The 27,604-nt window shown below is 36.7% G+C and overlaps 2 protein-coding genes across 3 annotated transcripts in view; both read left to right on the forward strand.

The window, feature by feature from the left end:
- Positions 1-27,604, forward strand: part of LOC129743752 (dnaJ homolog subfamily B member 6-A) — a 263,174-nt gene that overhangs the window by 40,934 nt on the left and 194,636 nt on the right. The window lies entirely within an intron of this gene.
- Positions 1,813-5,203, forward strand: LOC129743141 (uncharacterized). Its single transcript, XM_055735109.1, has 2 exons — positions 1,813-4,423; positions 4,785-5,203. The coding sequence occupies exons 1-2, from the start codon at positions 1,813-1,815 to the stop codon at positions 5,201-5,203; spliced, it is 3,030 nt and encodes a 1,009-aa protein (XP_055591084.1).

The raw sequence follows: 27,604 nt of genomic DNA on the forward strand, positions 1-27,604 counted from the left end.
CAGCTTTAAAAGGCTGTTGAGTCAACTTCCAAAGGCTACCAACTTCCATAAGTTCTTGACCTTGAATAGCTGTTATTTTCAAAATGGTTATCAAATATCAATGGTTGTCGACTTCCAAAGATGGTCAAATTATAAAGGTTGTAAACTTCCAAAGGGTGTCGACTTTCAAAGACTGTTGATTAAAAAAAAGATTGTCAACATTAAAAATGCTGTGAACTCTCTAATGCTGTCGACTTTCAAAGGTTGTTGACTTCCAAAGATGGTCGACTTATGGAAAGCTATCGACTCTTGAAATTCGATTTTAACCTTCCAAAGCCGTTCGCTAAATATCCGTTTCGGGGAAATTTGAGTTGTTGTTTGATTTCGTTCTCCTGGCTGTAAATGTAAATCGATTTTAATGATATTATATTCATTGTGTAGGTAATTTAATCTCCTTATTCAACATCTCAAAATAAAGTCGATATGTTTTACCAGGTTATCAGAAACTTGTTCAGAAAGCAAAAAGTCTGGAAAATCAATTTTATTTTTAAAATACTCATAACTTCTGACAGCTTTTCTGTATTTGAGTGATTCAATGATGTTTGAAATCGTCAAGAATCCATCTATCCGACAATGTATAGATATGTAGTGGTCCAATGAAAGTTTTGACCGCTAGCTCAGATCTTCCGGTAGAAAAAAATCCTGCTTTAAAAAAACGACATCCAATTTTGGCTTTGCTAAGCTGCATTTCATTTCCCAATGAACCGATTTTCAAAACTCAAATTTTAATTTTTTGTCATTAATTTGATCATTATTTTCATAGAACATACTTGGTCTGTCAAAATTCCCAGTTCTTCAGTATATTGGAGTGATGATAAAGAGGTTTGAAATGTGCGCTTCGGGTCATATTGACCCGAACAGCTTTGGAGGGTTAAAAAAGATTGTCGACAATCAAAAGTACTTTAATTATGTTATTTTCGACTTGCAAGCTGTTGATTCCAAAATAGTTTTTTACTTCGAAAGATTGTCGACTCTCTGTTCCATTAAAAAATGTCATCTAATCAGAAAGACAGTTGAATTCCGCAGAATGGCGATGTTAGATATCAAATCGAATGATCACTGTAATTGTTTGCCATAAAATGTTAATTTCTCATTCTTTGCGTTCCTTTTTGCTTCCGTGCCACCATCATCAATTTGTACTATCTAACGATCATTAAAGACACAGAATACAAGCAAGATGTCAGAAGACGATCACGCGTTTTTAATTCGCTCCCGAAAAATACTTTTTTTAAAGTAATTTAACCGTCTATTTGTCCCCGAAATTGGTGTTTTTGCTTTTAAATCATTCCCTTGACGATCACATAGTGAATCCCGTGCAATATAGTGGACATTTACCCGTGGCAAACTATTCGCTCATACTTGGTGCTCCCGATTCTTGTTGGTTCCCGTTGGAAGTGCGATCATCCGCCCGCCCCGCAATCCGATTGTTGAAGAGACCCCGAGTGCCCATCCCGACAACCCGCAAACCCGTAAGCCCGTCCCGAACATTGGTGCCGTGACCAGGATCACGACCCGTTCCGAACAGGATCACGACCCGTCCCGCTGCGAACCCGCGTGTCATCAACATAACCTCACTGTTGAGGTTGGCGAAATTCTTTTGTCGTCTGTTCCGGATTATTTATTGAAACCAAAGGCCTCATTTGAAGAGGTACCAGGTGAGTACCTCTCCAATCCAATACCATCCCCTTTCGCGGTACTTCTTGGTCTTTTTTCGACCCTTTTAGTTGACCAGCTCCGATTCAACTTTCCTGCAATCGGATAATCGTCGGCAGAATGGTTGACGACAAGAAGCTGAAGTCCAGGAAGCTGAAAAGGGCGAATATCATTGCCGGAATCAACCGTATGGAACAGTTCCTGCATCAATACGTCGAGGACCAACACCAAGGGGAAGTTCGATACCGCTTGGAGCGTCTCGAGAAGTTGTGGGAATCGTTCGACGAAGTGCAGGCGGACTGCGAGGAGCTTGACGAGGAGGAGGATGCGGACACTAAAAATTTGGAGATCCGAAGCAAAACCGAATCAATTTATTTCCGGGTCAAAGCTGGTCTAGCTTCCAAGATCCCGGAATTGTTTGGGCCCACCGCATCGACGTCCTATGCTGCAAATGAAACATCCGCCCCCGCCCATCTTGCGAACATTAAACTCCCGACGATCACGCTACCCGAATTTGATGGCGATTTCAATCAGTGGCTGACGTTCCACGACACGTTTGTGTCGATGATTCATTCGTCGACGGAAATTTCTTGCGTCCAGAAATTTCACTACCTTCGCGCTGCCCTCAAGGGCGAGGCAGCTAATTTAATCCAGTCGATTACCATCACCGCCAACAACTACTCTGTTGCGTGGGAGGCATTGGTAACGCGTTATTCGAATACGACTCTTCTGCGAAAAAAGCACATCCGAGCCCTGCTCAAGTATCCCAAAATCCCGAACAACTCGGTGGATGCGCTTCATCGAATCGTCGACGAATTCCAGAGGCACACGAAGATTCTAGAGCAACTCGGAGAACCCGTGATCTATTTTAGCTCGATTCTTATGGAGCTTTTGGAGGATAAGCTGGATGACGCATCGCTCACCGCCTGGGAGGAATCCATTGCCGGTGATCCCCATCCAACCTACAACAATATGATCGAATTTTTGCAGAAGAGAACCCGAATCATGGAGACGATCATGATCAATCGGCCAACGTCCAGCCAGTCGAAACCCGTCGCTCAAAATTTTCCTCAGCGCAAACCAGGATCGCGCTTGAGTTCGAATGCTGTTTCCGAAGGTTTCCCGAAAAGCTACCCGATGTGCCCTGCTTGTGAGAAGGAAAGGCACAGCATCTACAACTGCCCCGTTTTCAACAGCTTGGACCCGAAAGGCCGGACGAAAATAGTGACCGAAAAGAAACTGTGTGCCAATTGCTTCCGAAGTGATCATTTCGCCCGATCGTGCCCGTCGAAATTTTCCTGCAAGCATTGCTCCATGCGCCACCATTCGATGATTCACTTCGGTCAAGCTGAATCCACCCTTGCTGCTGCTGATCCCCCGTCCCGCCCCGAGAATGTCAATTCACTTGCCGTCGCAATCACCCCGCAACCTACTGTGTCATCGAATCCCGTCATAAGACCATCCCGTGAGAGTGTGCTGCTACCCACAGTAGTGCTAATCGTCGTCGACGCCTATGGTCATCAACATATAGCCCGTGCCTTGCTGGACACAGGTTCTCAACCGAACGTCATCAGCGAGAGACTGTGTCAGCAACTGCGTTTGTCCCGTAAGGTGGTTAACATCGACGTGCGAGGTGTAGATGGTACCGCAACGAGTGCGAAATTTGAAATTCAAGCCGAAATAAGATCTCGGGTGAGCGATTTCTCCGAGATGTTAGATTTCCTCGTCTTCCGGAAAGTAACCAGTGACGCCCCCGCAATTCCCTTCTCGGTTGCCCAATGGAACATCCCCAAAAATCTCGCTCTCGCCGATCCAGATTTTGGCACACCGCGCAAAATAGACATGATTATCGGTGCTGCTAATTTCTATGCCTATCTGAAGCCAGGTCGCCTCCAGCTTGCAGCAAATGGTCCTTTGCTGGCCGAAACAGTGTTCGGTTGGCTGGCAACTGGAAAATGCGACATGAAAGCCGAAAAAGCCAAACAAAAATCTATGGCAACTTGTCATATGGCGACAGTTGTTCCCGTAGAAGAGCTACTTTCCCGTTTTTGGAAGATAGAGGATGTTGGTGGATCCGACTATTCTATCGATGAGCAGAACTGTGAGAACTACTACCGATATACAACCGATCGTGACTCTTCTGGGCGCTACATTGTGCGCGTCCCGAAGCACCCCGAATTCGAGCAGATGGTGGGAGAATCGAAAGGTGCTGCTCTCCGTCGGTTTGCCTGGCTCGAGCGGAGGCTGGAGAAGGACGCTGATCTCAAGAGTCAGTATCACGACATCATGAGAGAATACATCGAACTTGGCCATATGGATCTGGTTCCCCCCGAATCGGAAAATATGACATCCTGCTATCTTCCTCACCACCCCGTCGTGAAGGAGTCCAGTTCGACGACAAAGGTGCGAGTCGTGTTGGACGGCTCAGCCAAAACCAGCACCGGCCATTCGCTGAACGACTCTCTTCTTGTTGGCCCAGTCGTGCAAGACGAGCTGCTGACGATCATCATCCGATTCCGAAAATACCCGATAGCGTTGGTGGCGGACATAGCCAAAATGTATCGTCAAATTGTGGTGCACCCATCGGACCGATGCTTTCAGCGCATTCTGTGGCGCTTCAATCCCGACGAACCCGTCCGATCGTACGAGCTCCGCACCGTCACCTACGGTCTCGCCCCGTCTTCGTTTTTGGCAACAAGAACTTTGTTGCAGTTGGTGGAAGATGAAGGCCGTTAGTTCCCGAACGCCTCCGCTGCTGTGCGAAAAAGTGTGTATGTGGATGATTTGATTGCGGGCGCCAGCAGCGTCGAGGCCGCCGTCGCTCTCCGCACTGAGCTCGATCAATTGATGCTTCGTGGTGGATTTTGTTTGCGTAAGTGGTGCTCAAACTCTCTGAAAGTTCTCGCCGATATTCCATCAGAGCTACTGGGCACACAATCATCGCTGAAGTTCGATCCTGAAGAGACGATCAAAACTCTCGGCATATGCTGGGAGCCCGAAGCCGATATTTTCCGATTCGACGTCAACGTTTCCTAGAGTGATCAACCCCCGACAAAGAGAAACAATCCCTACCCGTTGTGCTTCCCCCAAAGAAATCGAACAGAAAAAGACGACCATTCTAAGTGATGTGGTTGAGCCGCCCAACATGTTCGATAAGTTTTCGTTATATCAAGAGCTGCTGCGCACAGTTGCTTACTGTTTGCGTTTTTTCAACAACGCCCATCTCCGAAAGCAGCCCGTTCCCGATTCAGTCCCCGCCGTGTGTGAGCTCCAACGAGCAAAGCTTTCTCTAACACAGCTCGTTCAAGCTGACACTTTTCCCGAAGAACTTCAAGCATTGAGAAAGGGGCAGCCAGTCCAAGCAAAATCTCAACTTCGTTTGCTTTCACCCTTTCTCGATTCCGAAGGCCTGATTCGCGTTGGTGGCCGGCTGAGGCTTTCCGATGCACCGTACGATGTCAAGCAGTCAATGATCTGCAACCGCTTCGCCCGCGCACTTTTTGGTGCGTAAATAGATATGCCCGCTTCCCGAACCCGATGTGCGTGACAACCCGAAGGCTCAACGCAACCATCACCAGCTGTTGCAACAATATTGGCCGAGAAATCCAGACGGCGCGACGAGTACCTGAAAGAGTTCTAAGCCTAGCAGTGTGTTAAGCAGGAGATTCTATTAGTTTGAAATATTTACATTTCAAAGGTGGCCGGTATGTTAGATATCAAATCGAATGATCACTGTAATTGTTTGCCATAAAATGTTAATTTCTCATTCTTTGCGTTCCTTTTTGCTTCCGTGCCACCATCATCAATTTGTACTACCTAACGATCATTAAAGACACAGAATACAAGCAAGATGTCAGAAGACGATCACGCGTTTTTAATTCGCTCCCGAAAAATACTTTTTTTAAAGTAATTTAACCGTCTATTTGTCCCCGAAATTGGTGTTTTTGCTTTTAAATCATTCCCTTGACGATCACATAGTGAATCCCGTGCAATATAGTGGACATTTACCCGTGGCAAACTATTCGCTCATACTTGGTGCTCCCGATTCTTGTTGGTTCCCGTTGGAAGTGCGATCATCCGCCCGCCCCGCAATCCGATTGTTGAAGAGACCCCGAGTGCCCATCCCGACAACCCGCAAACCCGTAAGCCCGTCCCGAACAGACGACTTTCAAAAACTTTTGATCCCGCAAAAGGTTGTCGACTTCCAGAGATGGTGAAATTATAAGGCTGTCAACTTCCAAAAGATGTCGACTTTCAATGACTGTTGATTCTAAAAAGATGGTCAACATTGGAAAAGCTGTGAACTTTCAAATGCAGTCGAGATTCAAAACTTGTCGACTTTCAAAGATGGTCGACTTGAAGAAAGATATGGACTTTCGAAATTCGATTTTAAAAAAGATTGTCGACAACTAAAGGTTCTTTCAATTGTGTTCGACTTTCATAGACTGTTGATTCTAAAAAAAGTTTTTGACTGCAAAAGATTGTCGACATTCTGTCATCGAAATAGCAAGACATTCGATTTTCAAAGAATGTCGACTTTCAAAGACTGCTGACCCCCAAACGGTTGTCGACTTCCAGCGATTCTCGACTTTGAAAGGATGTCGAATTCAAATGCCAATGATTCCCAACAGCTTGTCGACATTAAAGCTATCTTGACTTTTGAAAGGTCAATTTAAAGATTGTCGACCTACAATCACTGTTGATTGTTGAAAAGGATGTTCAATTTTCAAAGCTGTCAATTTCAATGCTGGTGATTTCCAGAATATTTTCGACTTCCAAAAATTATCGACTTTCAAAGGTTGTCGACTTTGGAATGCTTTTCATTTCGAAAAGATTGTCGACTTCCAAAAATTTTCTACTTTTGAAGGTAGTTGATCTTAAAATGCCTTTTATTTCATTCAAACCCTCTTGATTTTTAAAGGTTGTCGACTTTTTAAAAGTTATCGTATTCCAAAGGTGTTAGACTTTCAAAGGTTGTTGATAACCAAAAGAAGTTCGACCTATGAAGATTGTTCACTTTCTAAAGTTGTCGACTTTCAAAGGTTTTCGACTTCCAAAGACTTTTTCCCAAAAGATTTTCGATTTCTAAAGATTCTCGACTTTGAAAGGTTGAAAACTTTCAAAAGTTGCCTACCTTCAATGTTATTGATTTAAAAAGTATTGAATTTTGAAATGCTGGCAATTTTTATCGATTGTCGTTACCTAAAAGTTGTCGACTTTCCGATTTCCAGAGTTTTGACTTTTATTAGACTGTCGCTTATAAATACTTCAAGTTCCCAAAAAAAGGATTGACTTTCAAAGGTTGTTGATTCTCGAAAGATTTTCGATTTCTGAAAAGGTATCGAATTCCAATATTGTCGAGTTCAAAATGCTGTCAGTTCCTAAAAGGTTTTCGACTTCCAAAGGCTGTTAATCCTCAAAAGGTTATCGACTTTTAAAGAATGTCGACTTTCAAAGGTGGCTGACTTCCTAACATTGTAGACTTTCAAAGTTGGTGACATTCGAAATTTGTTGATTTCCAAAAGGTTTTTCGCCTTCAAGGCGTTGTCGATTTTTGAAGGATTTTCAAGTCACGATTTTTTAATGACTTGTAAAAAACGTGAATTCTAGGTCTGTTACTTGTGGACATTATTTTTATCTCTCCATTGAATGACGTGTAACTTTTTTTTCATTATTTCCAAACGGTAGCAACTTTGTAAACCGGACAAAACCAACCGAAAAACCGCAAATAGTAACATGTTTATCGCACACTGGGACAAATAATTCCCATCGTAATGACAGTAGCTCCGATAGATGGTTAATCGATCTGCTCCAAAAGGTAACCATCATCAATCGATTCCAACCTACCCCTCAAGATATGGAACTTATTGAGGCTCATTGAGCCCCATTGAAGCAATGATACCAATCAGATATCAATATCTTTAGAGGGGTCTCACGCATTAAAATCATACTCCATTCCTCGGCGATTGGCATCAACTATTTCAGCAAACGTTTGAAAGATACCGCCGTCCGACGATGATCTGCCCGGATGCCATCTCCTCGATGACTTGCTTCTATCTGCTGCAACAGCTTAGACCTTGTTGGACATTCGGACGACATGATGTGATGTTGTGCAGGGGAGATTAAATTTCATCGATTCCAATTAATTTTTCCCATCATAAACACACATCAAAGAGGTCCGGATTTTTCTGCCGTATCATTCGACTTAGCTCGACTTTGGTCTACTGAGGAAAACAGACTTAAATGGTCAACCGTTTAACGCCCCGAACCCCCTTTCCAGATCCTCAATGCAACTTTCATAGACCATCATAAGACCGGTCATAAACTGCGAAGATCCAGGTATCGTTTTTCAGAGCAAGTCCAAGATCCCAGACCCAAGCTAGCCAAGCAACAAGTATTTTGTTGCTGTTGTTTGGGTGAACTTGGGTAGCAAAATGTGGTACTTTGTGCGGCCAGGAAAATTATCCGGTCGTCGGCTGTCATCTCGTAAACATCGAAAATCGATAACGCCCCTACTAGGTGGAAAGATAAAATTGGCTAAGCTATCACATTGCAGGTTGGATGCTGCGGTAGTAAATTGTTGCCGACAATTATTGAGGTTTAAATTTCGAGACTCGAGATTTATGGATTTGAGAATTTAGAGTCGAGAGGTTAAAATGGAGAGGTTAGAGTTGAGAATTGACAGATAACAGAGTTAAGATTAAAGAGTTGAGAGAGTTAAGATTACAAGAGTCGAGAGTCGCGAGTCGAGAGTCGAAATTCGAGAGTCGAAAGTCGAGAGTCGAGAGTTCAGAGTTGAGAGTTAAGAGATGAGAGTTAAAAGTTAAAAGTTAAGAGTTAAGAGTTGAGAGTTCAGATTTAAGAGCTAAGAGTTAAGAGTTAAGAGTAAGGAGTTAAGAGTTAAGAGTTAAGAGTTAAGAGTTGAGAGTTAAGAAGTTAAGAGTTAAGAGTTAAGAGTTAAGAGTTAAGAGTTAAGAGTTAAGAGTTAAGAGTTAAGAGTTAAGAGTTAAGAGTTAAGAGTTAAGAGTTAAGAGTTAAGAGTTAAGAGTTAAGAGTTAAGAGTTAAGAGTTAAGAGTTAAGAGTGAGCAGTTAAGAGTTAAGAGTTCAGAGTTAAGAGTTAAGAATTAAGGGTTAAGAGTTGAGATTTAAGAGTTAAGAGTTAAGAGTTAAGATTTAAGAGTTAAGAGTTAAGAGTTAAGAGTTAAGAGTTAAGAGTTAAGAGTTAAGAGTTAAGAGTTAAGAGTTAAGAGTTAAGAGTTAAGAGTTAAGAGCTAAGAGTTAAGAGTTAAGAGTTAAGAGTTAAGAGTTAAGAGTTAAGAGTTAAGAGTTAAGAGTTAAGAGTTAAGAGTTAAGAGTTAATAGTTAAGAGTTAAGAGTTAAGAGTTCAGAGTTCAGAGTTCAGAGTTCAGAGTTCAGAGTTCAGAGTTCAGAGTTCAGAGTTCAGAGTTCAGAGTTCAGAGTTCAGAGTTCAGAGTTCAGAGTTCAGAGTTCAGAGTTCAGAGTTCAGAGTTCAGAGTTCAGAGTTCAGAGTTCAGAGTTCAGAGTTCAGAGTTCAGAGTTCAGAGTTCAGAGTTCAGAGTTCAGAGTTCAGAGTTCAGAGTTCAGAGTTAAGAGTTTAGAGTTTAAAGTTAAGAGTTAAGAGTCAGAAACAAGAGTCGAGAGTCAGAAACAAGAGTAGAGGGCCAAAAGTCAAGACTCAAGAGTCAAGACTTAAGAGTCGATGGTCAAAAATCGATAGTCAAGAATTGAGAGTCAAGCCTTTCGTCTTTCTTCTTTTTTCGTCTTTTGTCTTTCTCTTGACTCTCTTGACTCTTGATTCTATAGACATGAGTCTTCAGTCTTGACTCTTGACTCTTGACTCTTGACTCAGGACTCAGGACTCAGGACTGAGGACTCAGGACTCAGGACTCTTGACTCTTGACTCTTGACTCTCTTGACTCTTGACTATTGACTCTTGACTCTTGACTCTTGACTCTTGACTCTTGACTCTTGACTCTTGACTCTTGACTCTTGACTCTTGACTCTTGACGCTTGACTCTTGACTCTTGACTCTTGACTCTTGACTCTTGACTCTTGACTCTTGACTCTTGACTCTTGACTCTTGACTCTTGACTCTTGACTCTTTACTCTTGACTCTTGACTCTTGACTCTTGACTCTTAACTTTTGACTCTTTATTCTTGACCCTTGACTCTTAATTTTTGACTCTTTTTTTTTACTGTTGACTCTTCGTCTTTCTTCTTTCATCATTAGTCTGTCGTCATTCGTCTTTCGTCTTTCGTCTTTCGTCTTTCGTCTTTCGTCTTTCGTCTTTCGTCTTTCGTCTTTCGTCTTTCGTCTTTCGTCTTTCGTCTTTCGTCTTTCGTCTTTCGTCTTTCGTCTTTCGTCTTTCGTCTTTCGTCTTTCGTCTTTCGTCTTTCGTCTTTCGTCTTTCGTCTTTCGTCTTTCGTCTTTCGTCTTTCGTCTTTCGTCTTTCGTCTTTCGTCTTTCGTCTTTCGTCTTTCGTCTTTCGTCTTTCGTCTTTCGTCTTTCGTCTTTCGTCTTTCGTCTTTCGTCTTTCGTCTTTCGTCTTTCGTCTTTCGTCTTTCGTCTTTCGTCTTTCGTCTTTCGTCTTTCGTCTTTCGTCTTTCGTCTTTCGTCTTTCGTCTTTCGTCTTTCGTCTTTCGTCTTTCGTCTTTCGTCTTTCGTCTTTCGTCTTTCGTCTTTCGTCTTTCGTCTTTCGTCTTTCGTCTTTCGTCTTTCGTCTTTCGTCTTTCGTCTTTCGTCTTTCGTCTTTCGTCTTTCGTCTTTCGTCTTTCGTCTTTCGTCTTTCGTCTTTCGTGTTTCGTGTTTCGTCTGACGTCTTTCGTCTGACGTCTTTCGTCTTTCGTCTTTTTCGTCTTTCGTCTTTCGTCTTTCGTTTTTCGTCTTCTGAGTTTTGATTCTTGAATCTTGGGCCTTGCGTGTTCTTTTCTTGAGTTTTGAATTGTGTCTCGACTATTTGTCTGTATTTGTAAGCTTCTAGTGGAATGAAAAAAAAAAATCTTATCTTCTATTTAAATTTCCAAAAAAAAGAATGAAACTTTCATAGCTTCCAAACGAAATAAGTTTCTTTGGAATGATTACCACTTGGATGTCTTTCGACAATAAAAAAAAGACAGGAAGATAAATCTTCTTACAGTTGAAACAGCAAATAAAGATCTCACGCCCAAATGCTGTTTCTGGGTAATGGAATTTCGAATGAGCCCGATAGTCGTTTCGTTCGTTTCTGCACTTCTGTCTAGTTTTGTCTTGTTCCGGATCCAAAGCAATTGGAAGCTGCCTGCTTGTGACTCTCTTGACTACATACACTTTTCATCGTAAATATGGGGACATTCGTGTTTCAATTATTGCAGACATCGATTTTATCTCAAGTTTTGTTCTGGAAAGCTTCTCTTTAAACAATATAATCAGGTTAATTTTAAATTATTTTAAAAATTGCTCAACAAAGCTTTTTTCCACTAGGTCAAAGTCACTTGCACTTGACTTGTTCCAGAGATCTACTGAACCGGATGATTTCATGTAGACGAGAAGAATGTAGAAAAAAAAAAATAGTGCAATAAGCGCATCACAAACCGGGGAAGGTCATCGGCTACGACATTCACCGAGAACCATTTCACGATTCTCGAATGAAATTGTGGAAATGTGTGGAAATTTTCCAGCTCACTTGCTTTATGGCAACAGATGAAAGCGTCCGTACTTTTTCCCGTAGGCACCCCGGAAAGGACGCAAGATTTGTCCATCATCATCTGTCCTCGTTCGAAGTCCATTTGGTCCAACTGAAGAGTGGACTCATTCGAAAACCGGGTAGAGGATCTGCAAATGGAATGACTTTTTCCCGGAAATAAAGGGCTTTGCGTATGTGTGTATGCAAATATTTGCGGGAAAAATTTGCATCTGCAGTTCCATTTTGGCAAAAGCCTTGTCAGTATTCTTGTTCTAGGTCAAATGAATTGCATTTGAACCACTCTGAGAATGCCACCGTTAGTTGATGGTATCCTGATAGCGTTCTGAATGATGGATGACCGACGACGAAGTTCATCGCATCACAAATAGTGGCCGAAGCTGTTTAGAAATGCAGAATCAAAATCCGTTTCCGTTTAGCATTTAACCTTGTTTACATCAGTATGAGAGTTTTGTTGAAGTGGGTCAATTTAGGAAAAAATGAGAATGATTGCACGCACGTTTGTAAGTCGTTCAATCAATTTTGACGGTCGCCATGGAAATTCATCCATGCAATTCAACTCTTTGCCACATATTGATCTCGCGATTGCACGGAGGGAAAACACCAATAAAAAAGTGGGTTGTTTATAGTATACTAGTGAGATATTCACTCTCAAGTAGCGGATTGAAGTTTACTTTTAACATCAGTAACAATACAATAATCATAGAAAGTCAGAATATATTTTTGCAAAAAACACTGTTTTTTTTCGGCATCCTTTCACACAACTCTTGATGATCCACTTTCAATTAATCGACACTTGATTTTACAATTCTTGAGTCTTAAGTTAAATTTTCGAGTAGTTCATCAAGGCTATTGGTTATTTTTTATGTCTTGGATTAGCTCTCTTTAATTTTTTTAAATTGTTCAATCTTGTTAGTTTTGGAATTTTCATGTTTCTTTTCTCTTTTGATACTTCAGATAATTTCAAATTTTCTGATCAAAATAGTATTAAAGCAAACCGCTCTCTTTCATTGAGTTTTCTTTGATTCAACAATTATTTAGTTTCATCACTCATCCTAGGTGGCCAAAGTCTTCAAGCTATTTCGGATACCACTGTTTTTTTCCTCTGACAAAATTTTTAAATCTTGCAGAACTGATCGATCGGATTCCGTTCGGTGACTGGCTGCCCTCTAAAAAAAGAGGGGTCCAATGGGTCTCAATCGGAACGAAATGATTGGTAATGATAAGCTAGGGAGCAGCTTGAAAGCTCCAATTCGCTACGTTAAGCAAGGTTAAATCGGTTAAGCAGCTTTCAGCAATTGAGCTTCCGATTCGCCGATAAAGCTGTAGAAGGGTTTTGTTTTTTTTTAAAGAGAAAAAAGTAATAAAATTTTCCACCGCTTTTATAACAAAAACGGAAACTAAATTGAACTTTTAAACAAGCTGGTTGATTGAAACAACTGGAAAATGGGTGCAATTCCGTTCAAGACATCTTCAGAGATTGGACTTCACCGGAAAATCGTCTTAACATATCGTCTTCAAGCAGAAAATTAAAAAGGAGGGAAAGGGAGAAAGAAAAGAAATTGCGTTAATTCGTTGATTCGTTAATTTGCTGGTGCAAATGTTGGCGCTACCATTTGAGGGGTTTTGTTTTGGTTTTGGTTTTTTTTTCTCTTGCCAGGTTATTAAAGCAGCTAAAGGAAATGTGGACGGTAAGATGAAAATTGGAAAACATTAAGAGCGCACTAATTCGGTTGTCGTCAACCAAACAGGGCCGTTTTCGTTCCATCCATTTACGACCGTATTATTCGATTTGCTTGCCAATATGTACAAGTTGAGGAAGGTTGAGTTGGAAAAGAAAAATCTCTAAACGGATATTTACTGTTACAATAATAATCGTTATTTTGAGAGGTCTCTCTCTCTCGTTCGGCCAAAATTGTGGGGCAATTTAAATCAATGGGCGGGATGATTAAAGATGGATGCTTTGCTGACGGTAAATACGAAACAAACGTTTGATGGGTGGCGAAATTGCAGCTTGAAACATGCGTCGACGATTGAAATTGATTATTGACGAAATTTTATTTCTGAAAGCTCTGAATTTTACTGATTTAAGGATTATGTGAACGAAAATAAGGAACATCATCAAAAAGTGATTAAAAAACGCTAGTGTTCCCTAGGGAAGTATTTTGAGTCCAAATTATACAGAAGAAAAAAAGAAGAAATTTGTCTGAAGCCAAAAGATTTTTCAGTCATATTTTTAAAAGCAGTTGATTATGCAAACTTCCTACTAAAGTTCCGCAAACATAAACTTTTGTCAACAAATGTTTCGTCCATTTGTGCGTAGTAAAATAAGGAAAAATTATGACCGAATTTATTAAATTGTTACAGCTTCAAAAAAAATAGAGAAACAAAACCTCTGAAGATTTCCTCACCTTAACAATCAACTAACCATTTAGATCGCTTTGTGATTGTACTTTGATGTTGATGCCAAAAGAAAATTTCAAACAATCCACGCAGAAAAAAATGATCGCTTAGCCTTTCCTCAAACCAAGTGGTCTCGGAATTCTCTCGAAAGTTCTATTTATTTTTTATCTTCACTGTTGCTTAAATGAAAGTATATAATCATTGATTTGTTTCGGCATTTCGAGAAAGTAAGATTGTCCGATTGGTTGAATTATTCAGAATTAATTTAAAAACGACAACCAAGAGAAACTGTCTTTTGTTAGAGTCAAATTTTCGAGGTAATTCTATGATAGCACCAAGCAAATACAAATACAGATCAGAGTGATAATCGGAAGGAATGTGACAGTTAAACTTGTGAATATCGGCACCTTTCGAATGTGTTAATCGGTACAATAAACATGGCCCGCTTCGAAATCGTCGCACCATTATTTCTTTGGCCGTCTGTGTTGTTTTGGATCTATTTCGAGAGCAAGTGCATTTTTATCTGATTCGGTTTCATGCAGAAGAATGCAAGGCAATTCTAGGCAATGCATGAGCAGATAAGAGAAAGAGTCTGTACTGAGCGATTCGGGACATAAATAAAAAGCTTATGAAAATCAACAGTTAAGAATTTACAAAAAAAAAATCATTTTAAGGGGATAGTTAGTAAATACAAAAATCACGATAATCGAGGCGGTTTCTTTCAAAATTCAAAGCTCAACTCTACTAGGCTTAAAAAATATGTCTGAATGCGTCATAATATGTAAAATAAATTGTTCTTTAAAAAACAAAGCATAGTTGAATATGCCATGCGAATTTTCGATTTTAATACCTATATTAAAGATCTCCTTTTAAATATTCTTCGAAGTTTAACAGAAGTGTCTTTACTTCCTAAGGTCGTTTTTGAAAATACATTAGTGTATCAGGAATAAGAATTAGGAAATCAAGTTAGTTTAAAGAACACTTAAACACACTGTTCACTATACATTCAAACTCCTTAGTTTCCTCTCAAAAAAAAAAAAAAAAAAAAACAAATCCAAGAGCATTTGTTTAACGATTTTTTTAACCAGGCTTGATAAATTTATGTTGGCAGATGAATCAATGGATAATAAATTGCTCAAGATTCACAGCAATACTCTAGCACAGGGGTGAGCAACACAAGGCCCGCGGGCCACTTGCATCCCTCGAGATCCTGTTGTGCGGCCAAGCCTTTCTGAAATTGAATTGATTTCTCCAACTTTTCCTGCGATACATCGTTAATTTACCCACAATCATTAATATTGGTGGCTTTTATTTAGCATCCAATCTGGTTTTTTTTCTAACGGTCAAATGCAACATCATAGTCAGAAACGTAATATTGGGTTTTTTTTAAATTTAAAAAACAGTTTTATTTACTTTTCCTTCAAGGTTTTTCGATTCAAAATCAATAATTAATACCAAGTCGACAAAGGCAAACAAAAAAACAAGTCGGAAAGTCGGAGGACAACTGATGAGCACATGATGATGATTTTTTTTTGAATTTCTGTCATAGTTAAAGTTTTATGAAAAATTAACTCAGCTGATTTTTTTTTTATAGAATATTATTTTATTCAATTGGACAAATGCTAATTCCGTTGGTAATCAAATTCTGGCAAAAAAAAAAATGAAATCATTAACAAATGAAGAACCTTTGCGTATATGACTTTCCTCATTTTGATAATAAACATGATTGAGCGATTTAAGATTTCAGATCGACATGACTAAGTATAAACATTTCCGAAAAAAAACTGTGTTCATGATCATGACAAAACCCTTAATGTTGTAATTTTTTATCCAAAAAATAACATTTCATATTAACAACGTCAAGTCGCAAACTAGCGTTAGAAATCCTAACCCAGTTGCACTTAAATTTAATTTAAATTTTTTTTTAAATGTTTTAAAAATATTCACAATAAAGGATGTAAACTCGAACCTAGGTTCCTGAATAAAATTTGCTTGAGAATCTGTGAAATTATTGTTATTCCCAGGATTTCAGCAATTTTCATCAATTTCTTTTGTTAAAAAAATTTCTTATTCCTACAATCAAAGCTTCGATGGCACATCTTAACTTTCGAAATACGCACAGAAAACCGAAATTTCGATCAGTGAATTTGAACAACTATTCAAAGTCCAAGGCAGAAAAGACGGTTTCAAAAATAAAAAAAATATTTCTCTAATTTTTTAAGTTATTGCTGTGATATACAAAGCTCCAGAAGAATTTGGAATTGAAGTAAAAAGAAGGTACCGCCGCCGGTTTAAACAAAAAAAAGATTTTTACATGGAAACAAGTAAAAAAATTTTATGCATCGTTGATAGGTCTTTAAAAATTCTCGTGGGGAAAAATGTGATGAAATTGATGTCTGTGTTTGGAAGAACGGATGTTTGCGGATAAGTTCAAATTAATTGAAAAAATTCAATGTATTCCAAAACAACAACAAAACCTGACTTTGATTTAGTGACGGACAGAACCAATTTCAGGTGATATTGTCCGCTTTTCATATAAAAACGATATTTAATTGCTCTAACTGCGATTATTGTACTAAGCAATCTACAGCATATTAATCTTGACATAATATTAAGTAACAAAAAAAAAAATTCTTGATTCTCCGGATTATCTCTGGATTTGGTTTAACATACAATTGAACCAAAAAATCCCAATTGGTCGGAACATTTTCGGTATAAAAATAAAAATAACAATATCATACTTAGTCATGCAATGCCTATTTCAGATAAGTGCATACTAACAAAAATAATTATGAAAATTTGGCGGTTTAAAATAGAATGGCAATCAAAATTATTAATTTCTCCATCGATAGCCTTTTGAAAGGGTTTCAGATTTAAGATTGATTCATCAGGCTCATCGGGAACTTTGTTTTGCTTTGGATTTTCGGATCTTAACCATAAATACTAAGCACTCAAAAGAAGTTTTTATCGTCGTCCTTTTTTTTTTTTTAAAGCAAGCAAAGTAATATTTTCTTCTGTCTATGTCAAAAACTTGATAAATGATCTAATAAAGTTCATCTTTCTGTGACGAAAAGTCAATTTTTTAGAATTTTTATTCAAATCGCACAGGAAAAGGTCACACAAGCCAAAAATATCACCAAATTTGGATTTTAAATCGTCAAAAAGCCCATTTCATATTACTTTAAGCTGTGTCTAAAGATAAAATATTGTTTGTTGCATTAAAATGCATCAGTGCAAATTTTTCTCATATATTTATTTAATGGTTGTCAATGTTTATACAAATCTGACTTTCTGATAAATTTCATACATTTGCCAGTTTTTTCCAAAACTATTTTTCGGAGCCTCTTACCAATACGTTTAAAGAGAGCGGAATAGCCTGCCTTGTACATTTCAAAGTACTATGGGCCTCACCAGGGATTACTGCCTCCGAAAAGCTTCCAGCTGCTGAACGGACCGGTCATTGCACATTCAATTATGTGACGAATGTGTCGATTTGTTCTCAAATCCTGAAGTCTAAAAAGCTTTGTTTTGGTTCAAAACTCAATCGTGATTTTTTGCAGAATTTTTAAGTAACGTTTACATGAGTAAATTTAAGCTTTTAGTTTTGTATGGGAAAATTGAATATTTTTTGTCGTTTTTATCCAACGCACAATGGGGAAAAAAGTGTACAAACCGCGAAGAAATTCAATATCTTTCGTGCTATATGACCAAAATCTATGAAAATATACTTTCCTTTTGTGAAAATTTTCGGAGAATCGATTGGATATAGTTTCAAACGCCGCACAAGCTTACGAACGGAGATATAGTGCCTTTTTAACCCCTTATTCCCCTATATTTTGTAAACATTCCAGAAAAACACTGATTCGAACCAGAGAATTTTGAATGAAAATAGACCTATCGTGTGTAATTTTTTCTGAGGAATCGAATGAAGGCTGTTCTGGCCTCCGCACGCTTCAGAAAATGGAGTTATGGCTGTTTTTACCCTCAATTCCCCTATATTTTTCAATTATTTCAGAAAAAAGCTTATTCGAACTTGAAAATTTTGAACCAAATGGGTTGTATTTTATGTGATTTTTTCCGAGAAATCGAATGAATGCTGTTTGAGCCCCCGCACGCTTTGGAAAATGGAGTTATGGCTGTTTTACCCTAAATTCCCCTCAATTTTTCAAATTGTTAAGAAAAAGCATGTTCGGACTTGAAAATTTTGAATCTTTTGGAACGTATCTTGTGTAATTTTTTCCGAGGAATCCAATAAAGGCTGTTTGAGCCACCGCACGCTTCGGAAAATGAAGTTATGGCTGTTTTTACCCTCAATTCCCCTAAATTTTTCAATAATTTAAGAAAAAAGCATGTTCGGACTTGAAAAATTTGAACCAAATGGAATAAATCCTATGTGATTTTTTCCGAGGAATCCAACGAAGCCTATTTGAGCCACCGCACGGATTAGGAACAGGAGTTATGGCTGTTTTACCCTCAATTGCCCAACATTTTTGAAATAGCTCAGAAAAAGCATGTTGAGACCAGATAATTTTGAACCAAAAGTAAAGTATTTTGTGGAGTTTTTTCCGAGGAATCGAATGAAGGCTGTTTGAGCCGCCGCACGCTTCGGAAAATGAAGTTATGGCTGTTTTACCTTCAATTCCCCTACATTTTCAAATTGTTTAGAAAACGCATGTTAGGACTTGAAAATTTTGAATCTTTTGGGACGTATCTTGCGTGATTTTTTCTGAGGAATCCAATGGAACTTGTTTGAGCCACCGCACGCTTTGGAAAATGGAGTTATGGCTGTTTTTACCCTCAATTCTCCTACAGTTTTCAATGGTTTAAGAAAAAATCATGTTCGGACTTTAAAATTTTGAACCAAATGGGTTGTATCTTATGTAATTTTTTCCAAGGAATCCAACGAAGCCTATTTGAGCCACCACACGGATTGGAAACAGAAGTTATGGCTGTTTTACCCTCAATTTCCCTACATTTTTCAAATTGCTCAGAAAAAGCATGTTCGGACTCGAAAATTTTGAACCAAATGGAACGTATCATGTGTGATTTTTTTTCGGGGAATGCAACGAAGCCTATTTGACACACCGCACACATCGGAAACAGGAGTTATGGCTGTTTTACCCTCAATTCCCTTTCATTTTTTCAAAAAGTTCAGAAAAACCATGATCGGACTTGAAAATTTTGAACTAAACGAGACTTATCTTATGCAATTTTTTTCGAGGAATCCAATGAAGCCTGTTTGAGCCACCGCACGCTTTAAAATAGTGAGTTATGGCTGTTTTTACCCTCGATTCTCCTACATTTTTCAATGATTTCAGAAAAACGTAGGGGAATTGAGGGTAAACACAGCCATAACTCACTATTTAAAAGCGTGCGGTGGCTCAAACAGGCCCCATTGGATTCCTCGGAAAAAATTGCATAAGATAAGTCTCGTTTAGTTCAAAATTTTCAAGTCCGATCATGGTTTTTCTGAACTTTTTGAAAAAATGAAAGGGAATTGAGGGTAAAACAGCCATAACTCCTGTTTCCGATGTGTGCGGTGTGTCAAAAAGGCTTCGTTGCATTCCTCGAAAAAAATCACACCTGATACGTTCCATTTGGTTCAAAATTTTCAAGTCCGAACATGCTTTTTCTGAGCTATTTGAAAAATGTAGGGAAATTGAGGGTAAAACAGCCATAACTTCTGTTTCCAATCCGTGCGGTGGCTCAAATAGGCTTCGTTGGATTCCTTGGAAAAAATTACATAAGATACAACCCATTTGGTTCAAAATTTTCAAGTCCGAACATGATTTTTTCTTAAACCATTGAAAACTGTAGGAGAATTGAGGGTAAAAACAGCCATAACTCCATTTTCCAAAGCGTGCGGTGGCTCAAACAAGTTCCATTGGATTCCTCGGAAAAAATCACGCAAGATACGTCCCAAAAGATTCAAAATTTTCAAGTCCGAACATGCGTTTTCTTAACAATTTGAAAATGTAGGGGAATTGAAGGTAAAACAGCCATAACTTCATTTTCCGAAGCGTACGGCGGCTCAAACAGCCTTCATTCGATTCCTCGGAAAAAACTCCACAAAATACTTTACTTTTGGTTCAAAATTATCTGGTCTCAACATGCTTTTTCTGAGCTATTTAAAAAATGTTGGGCAATTGAGGGTAAAACAGCCATAACTCCTGTTCCTAATCCGTGCGGTTGCTCAAATAGGCTTCGTTGGATTCCTCGAAAAAAATCACATATGATTTATTCCATTTGGTTCAAATTTTTCAAGTCCGAACATGCTTTTTTCTTAAATTATTGAAAAATTTAGGGGAATTGAGGGTAAAAACAGCCGTAACTTCATTTTCCGAAGCGTGCGGTGGCTCAAACAGCCTTTATTGGATTCCTCGGAAAAAATTACACAAGATACGTCCCAAAAGATTCAAAATTTTCAAGTCCGAACATGCTTTTTCTTAACAATTTGAAAAATTGAGGGGAATTTAGGGTAAAACAGCCATAACTCCATTTTCCAAAGCGTGCGGGGGCTCAAACAGCATTCATTCGATTTCTCGGAAAAAATCACATAAAATACAACCCATTTGGTTCAAAATTTTCAAGTTCGAATAAGCTTTTTTCTGAAATAATTGAAAAATATAGGGGAATTGAGGGTAAAAACAGCCATAACTCCATTTTCTGAAGCGTGCGGAGGCCAGAACAGCCTTCATTCGATTCCTCAGAAAAAATTACACACGATAGGTCTGTTTTCATTCAAAATTCTCTGGTTCGAATCAGTGTTTTTTCTGGAATGTTTACAAAATATAGGGGAATAAGGGGTTAAAAAGGCACTATATCTCCGTTCGTAAGCTTGTGCGGCGTTTGAAACTATGTCCAATCGATTCTCCGGAAATTTTCACAAAAGAAAAGTATATTTTCATAGATTTGGGTCATGTAGCACGAAAGATATTGAATTTCTTCGCGGTTTGTACACTTTTTTCCCCATTGTGCAACGGTTAGGAATCCAGAATTTGCTGCTAGTATTTTTACACGGATAAAATGGAATAATTTTCATCCGTTTTTCTACGGTCCAACTGCACATCAACGTTAGAATTTGAAAAAAATAACGATTTTTTAAATCCTAACCTTGATGTGCAGTGCGATTTAACGACTTTTTAAATTCTAACGTTGATTTGCAGTGGGACCGTAGAAAAACGGATGAAAATTATTCCATTTTATCCGTGTAAAAATACGAGCAGCAAATTCTGGATTCCTAACCGTCGGATAAAAACGACACTGACAAGAACAACAGACTGATAATTCCTTTGAAAAAGATCACAAAAACTTCTTTGATATACTAAAAAGACCGAAAAAGCTAAAAATATTTAATGAACAACATCCGGTCGTAACATAAAACCAGAAAAAGGTATATTTAAGAAAATTAAACCAAATCAAAATATGTTTTAATTGGCAATGTGCTCTGTATTTATGTACATTAATAATTTGAAACTTGACAGAATTTACAGTTTGGTAGTAGGTTCAACTAGAACCGGTTTGGTACTGATAAATCGTTCCGAAAAACGACTTTTATTTGATTATAAACAATCAAATTCGTATTCATCCTGATAGTAGGAGGTTTTCCCAATACACTTGTCAAATCGATTTACTGGAAAATTTGAAAAGAGTTCGATTGAGTTGAGGTCCGTACTTTGAAAAATCAAAATTATTTTTAAAAACAATCTTTTAAATGTCAAAAGCTTGTATACGTGGTTTCAAAAATTCCATTCGGCGTTTTTTTTTATTTGTTTTTAAATTTTTTCCTAAGGAGAACGGTAAACTTGAAAAATTTGGAAAATAAGCCATCATTTTTTTATATTTGGAGACCATACAATTGGCTAAATCTCCATTGTAGTAAAGCAATTTGACATTTCTGGGATGGAAAACCCGAGGAGGTTTTACATCTCTTGGAAAAATTGACGTGCATACATAAGTTGGGAGGGTAATTCATTTTGTATTGCGCAATATTTCTACTATTTTTAAAATGGAGCAAAAATTGTAAGAACATGCAAGTGACAAAAATGATTTATTAAGATGACTCTATACTCGATGTGAACTAGGCAAATCTTTTTAGAACGTTATCAAAAATCTGAAATATTTTTTTTTTTTTTTGGATACTCTGGAACAATTTGTTTTTTTTTTGGCCCACCAGCCAATTTCATTTCTGAAATTTGGCCCGCCTGTTGAAAATGTTGGCCACCCATGGCCTAAAGGGTTAAGAAGTTCAAGGAGCCATTCTAGGATGCTCACGAAGATCAATCCAAGCATCGATAAGGGATGGGACCCTTGATCTCAAATATGACTAAAAAGACTATGGTAAATCCGTTTCCGGCAGACAAAAAGTGTTGCCTGACTAGAAGACACCAAGATAAAAACTTATAATAAGCAGTTCCATAGATCGCAATCTGTGCAACCGGTTTTTACGCAATGTGACAGATGTGTTCTGATTGACAAAGAAATTTATGTTAAAACCAAATTTAAGAAGTCAAATTCTTCGAGATGCCTACTCATGGAAAGGTTCCAACCAGATTCCAATTGTTTTTTTCCAGGTGAGTTTGTGTAAAATATCATGATTTTGCTTCTGTTGTAAAAATAATAGATCAATACATGACTGAAACAAGTGTGCAAAGATAAATAAGAGATTTTAAGAAAAAGTAAGACTATTTCTTGAAATCATTGATAAATATTTTTTTTATATTTTTATACAAGTCAATGGGTTTTAATCTGCATTCATCATTTCAATTACCGACTATTGAATCAGAATTTAAATATGAAATTCAAATGAAGAATCTTATTCTGATTTTTTATACTCTGGATCACCATTTCAAAGCTTTGTTTTGTTTCAATTCTGCATAAGAATTTAGCTTACAAACTCCGAATCTGAAAAAGAAATAAAAACTTAGGATGGTTTTCGATGTTCATGTTTCATACTCGGAAAATTATTATCTAAATATTGAAAATGCATTCAAGTTTTGAAAATTATGAATCAAATTTGGAATGAAACTCAAAATCAAATTTGAACCAGAACTTCAATTTAGCTTTTCTTGTTTTTTGATGTTTCGAACTGTAAATAAAGAATCTTGAACTGGACACAGAATACTAAATATGAGAACAGTAGTACATATTTGATTTTGGTAATACGGAACCATAATTTCCAAAATCTCACTTCAAAATTAATATTCAAAACTGCGCTTCTATCAACAAGTGAGAAAATTTTGGAAAACTATAGCAGAATTCTGAACCTTGGATTAGTTTTCGAGGTTTTGGCATTAGTTTTTACTCAGATTTTCACTTTTGAATTACCTTATTCAATCGCTAAAATTTATTTAAGAATTTGAAATTTTGGTTGTAGAGATGAAAAGCTCGCTTTCATTTTCAGGACCTTCTTTATTGGAACAAAATCATCATAAAAAAAAAACTTTCATTACCGTCTTTTTGTGGTTTAGCTACAGTGTTACTGCTTTTTTTTCGACTAGGTCTATAAAAATTGTATTGTAATTTATCAAATTTTCTTCTAAATTTAACATTTTTGACAAAATTTTTTATTCAAAATAATTTTGATCAAAAGTTTTGAAGTTTTTGAAGAAATATTAATACATCTCAGCTCAAAACTGTAAAATTTGATGTTCTTAGTTCTTCTTGTTCGTGTATTTTGATCGCAAATCTTGAAAAACAATTTTTTTTTTCGTTTTTTTTCCCTGAATAGTGCGTTGGGCAAGGGATAGTCTCCTATATAATGTGACAAAGCTGCCGATTTTTTTTTTCTTGAAATTGTTCTAAAAAAAGGCACCGTGCAATGAGAATCAAAACACACATTAAATTTCAAAATTCAGATTTTATATGATATGAGTATTCATATTCATATGATCATCCCCCTAAAACTTTAAAATGAATAGCACAGCTTCCAAAATCAGAAATCAGAATAGAGAATTGAATTGTTTGCTTTTGAGACGTAATTCAAAATTTTAATTAAGGGAAAAACAACGAAATTGAGGGTATTCTGTTTGCAAAGACGAATTACGTGTTGGTTAATATCCTCTAATAATAAGCAAATTAAAAAAAAAATTTTTTTTGTATTCATTTTTATTCTAAATTTGATTTTCAAGCTTATAATTTGTAAAGTGTTTTTTTTTCAAATAAACGATTAATTTTCTTAAAATTTGACCGAATCTGATTAAAAAATTAATTCACAACATATTCATGTGTTAAGACAAATCATTTTATGTAAGTTTTCTCTCATTTACAAAAGTGTTGTCTATGGTCGGAAATTACGAATTACCGTAAAACGGGGTAACTTTGATCAGCGGGGTAACTTTGAACATAAATGAATTATTCCACATTATCATCAATAACTTAGTCTATAGTTTGAATTTTTGAAAACTGTTTTTACGTTTGAAAGCCTTGAGTATCAAATAGACAAAATCTAGTTTGTATTGGAATTTGTTTTCTGTTAGCAAAAATGTAATTTATATATCTTAAAATATCTATTTTTTTCAAGGCTCGCAAACAAACAGCTTCCCTGATGATATCAAAAAGTATTTAGAAGCAAACTGGTTGTTTAATGTGAAAGAACAACTTTTATTCTTTGTATATGTACAGTTATAGTGTTATTTTTATATGCATTTAATGATAAATTTTTGATATTTAAAAAGGATGGACATTTTCCAAGAGTAAACCCTTATTAAATAAAAAATAAAAATGAAAATAGTGGAAGGGCCTAGGGGAATGTGTGAAGGTAAAATTTCATGAGTATTTTGAAGCTAAAACTATTTAGCAGTAATTATAATTTTTGCCCATAAATGTATGCAGCATCATAGAAGAGCGGACTGGCAACTTTGCCGCGTGTTTGTCGTGTTTCCGAAATCGGTGATATAAATTTACTTTTAACGTGTGAAATACGATGTATTTATTCCTATTGAATAGTTGTTCGGTTCTGTGATATTGTGAAGTGCGTAGAGAAAGTGAAATATTTATGAAATTATGTGATTTGATAATGTTTTCGCGTATTATGGCTTGGTTGAAAAATATTTCCGAAACGGCGTCGCGTCAAAGAAGGTGATTTGAAAGCTTTTGTTCAAAAAGCTTACCCTTCGCGTATTAAGAGCCTTTATTCAACGAACGTTACAAACGAGTCACAGCGTTACACCATACTAATTTAACGAATATTGGTTTGTGTCTTTGCTAAACTACACTCCCATGGTGTCCGTGGATATAGTGTGTTTCTTAAGGAGGATGTGACAAGAGATTGATGCAGCAAGATGAAAGCTGGTGAGATTGTTCCTTTTTTTCGTTTTCTTTTAGAACATGACTAGCTTTTCATATCAAAGCGGAAAAAATCGGAAGAATACACAATTGAAATTGAAATCATAGATTGTTTGGAAATTTAAAACATTGGAATTTGGTTATTCCTTTAAGAAATTTTCAAACTTATAAAATTTAATAATTGGAATTTTTAGAAATTCAATCAATTGAAATTTTTTAATTCGTTTTATTTTTTTTGGAAACTAAGATTTGAAAACTAAGAAACATTCAAGAAATTTAATACTTAATATTTTTTGAAGCCAATTAATCTATTTCAGAAGATGAAAAAAAAATCAATCATATGGAATTTGGATAGTAAGATAATTTTGAATATATTGAAGATTGCAAATTTAACAAAAGATTTTTTTTTTTAATTTTGGAAACAATAAAACTGAAATTTTGAAAATTAAATGAAATATTACTCGAATATTTGAAAATAATAACTTTGGTAATTTATAAATATTAAAAAAAAATTGCCTTTTTTCTTGAAAACTAAGGAATCAGTAAAATTTTCAAAATATGGAATGTGAAAATTGTGATTAAGGTGTTCTAGAATAATTAAACAAAATATTTCGATCAAATAACATTCTTAGGTAATTAATTGTTATTGCTTATAAATTTATAATACATTCTGGGGTATTGGGGGGTTCCATCCGGGCACCCAAATGAAGCGATTCTTGAGGAGAGCATTGGGCTACCTCACCAGCAAGGGATCGTGGATTGAGGGCGGGTCCGTCTCCCCACCCAGTGGAGCGCTTAGCTTTATAACGGCTCGAATCAAACGCTATATAATTTTAATTTGTTCTTTCGGTGGAGACAATTTTATCCCTTTCCTTACTTAGAAATGTAAGTGCCTCTGCTTACATTTCTTTTCCCTTGGAATAGTCCACTCAAAGTCATTTTGGAATTTTATAGTTGATGAATCTTGGACAAGTTACGAAGCAAAAGTTGCTCGCTGCTACCGGCTGTGCCTTGCTAGCTGGGTGGTAGAAATACATAAAATACATACACATAAATGTATGCAGCATCATAGTTTTTTTCGATTGTAATTTTTTCAATAGAAAACGTTAAAAAGAAAGGTGAAATTGTTAAATTAGAATTTGTAAACAATTATGAAGGTGTTTTGCATCCTTTATGATCAAGAAAACTCGTTAAAACCGTCAAAATGGAGACTGATCAATGTAACCCCAAAGCCTCAATTCCTGAACAGCGACGAAATCGATTTTAAAATCAAATTTAAAATAGCTAAATAAATTCCTACAACCATGTTTTACGTTCTTAGGAGTCCAGTACTGGGTTTAAAAATATGAAACATGCCACATTCTCCTTAACAGGAAAAATAATCGAAAAATATTGAAAAAAGTTATCAATATTACCCCGGATTACGGTCTTCACCAAATTCGACATCAATGGCACAAAAACGTAGCAAAATGACTCAAATCACCTGCACAGATCATATAGGTTCGGTTTTTTGAATACTGAACATTCTATGAAGCCTTTCATTTTTTTTTTGACAAACCAAATTGAAATCATGTTTAATTTTGAATATTTCCTTGTTTGTTCATAGACAAAAATATGGTGTCCGATCATAGAAAAATCGCATTTTTTTTTATTTTCGTAATATATCGTTTGAACTAACGTTTTGCTATCTCCAATCTACTGTAGTCAAAAGATAACCAACCAACAATAACGTTTACGACGTACTACTGACTGACTGACGTACTTCTAGAAAAAAGCTTTCAATACCTATCATTGGTTTACCTTTACAGATTGGATTTCCATATTTCAACAACACCGTTTCAGGCTGCTATTTACTTTATTTAGATAGTGTTAAAACATTATTAGGAAAATGCGTTTTCGAAGAACCCATGTTGTCTGGCCAAAGGCGGTGTCCGATCATAGACAAGTTCGCCCTAAAGGAAAAATAAATTAAAATCAAAACACAGGTAATGTAAAAAAAAACTATAACAAATAGAAACTGAAGAAATCAAAGAATCAATAAAAATTGTCAAAACATTGTCAAAAGAGAATCACAAATGAAAGCTGAAAATGAAATAAAAATTGTGAAATTCAGAATAAATGTTTCAAAGATATTAAAACTTTTTTATGATACAGAAGCAAATAGTTAACACTATATGAAAAAAGGGGTTTTTTGGTTTCGACTACAGTCGTTTTACCATCTTTATGGCATTCGCGACCTAATTTCAACGTTGAAAATGGCGGACAGTTATTGAACAACTTTTACGGTACATCAGTGTTCAATGTTTACACTTGAGCTCGAAATCATGGAAATCGGCTCAGGAGGCAACTGGCTTGGAAGCAAAACATGATAGTAAATTTTCAAAGATTAACTTGTTGAATGTTAAAAATGGAAAAATAACAAATTATAAAACTGAAATAAAAAAGACAAACATAAAAAAAATTTAAAATGTTTTTAAGGAAAGAACTTTTCTTAAAACAATTCATAACAATTTCTAAAAAT

This window comes from Uranotaenia lowii, chromosome 2 (genome assembly GCF_029784155.1).
Source record: "Uranotaenia lowii strain MFRU-FL chromosome 2, ASM2978415v1, whole genome shotgun sequence".
NCBI lineage: Eukaryota > Metazoa > Arthropoda > Insecta > Diptera > Culicidae > Uranotaenia > Uranotaenia lowii.

What these genes read in the sequence shown, in the direction of transcription:
- LOC129743141 (XM_055735109.1), top strand. Translation starts at nt 1,813, where the DNA reads ATGGTTGACGACAAGAAGCTGAAGTCCAGGAAGCTGAAAAGGGCGAAT. An exon ending in GTTGGTGGAAGATGAAGGCC is followed by an intron (nt 4,424 to 4,784) that starts GTTAGTTCCCGA and finishes CTTCCCCCAAAG; the next exon opens with AAATCGAACAGAAAAAGACG.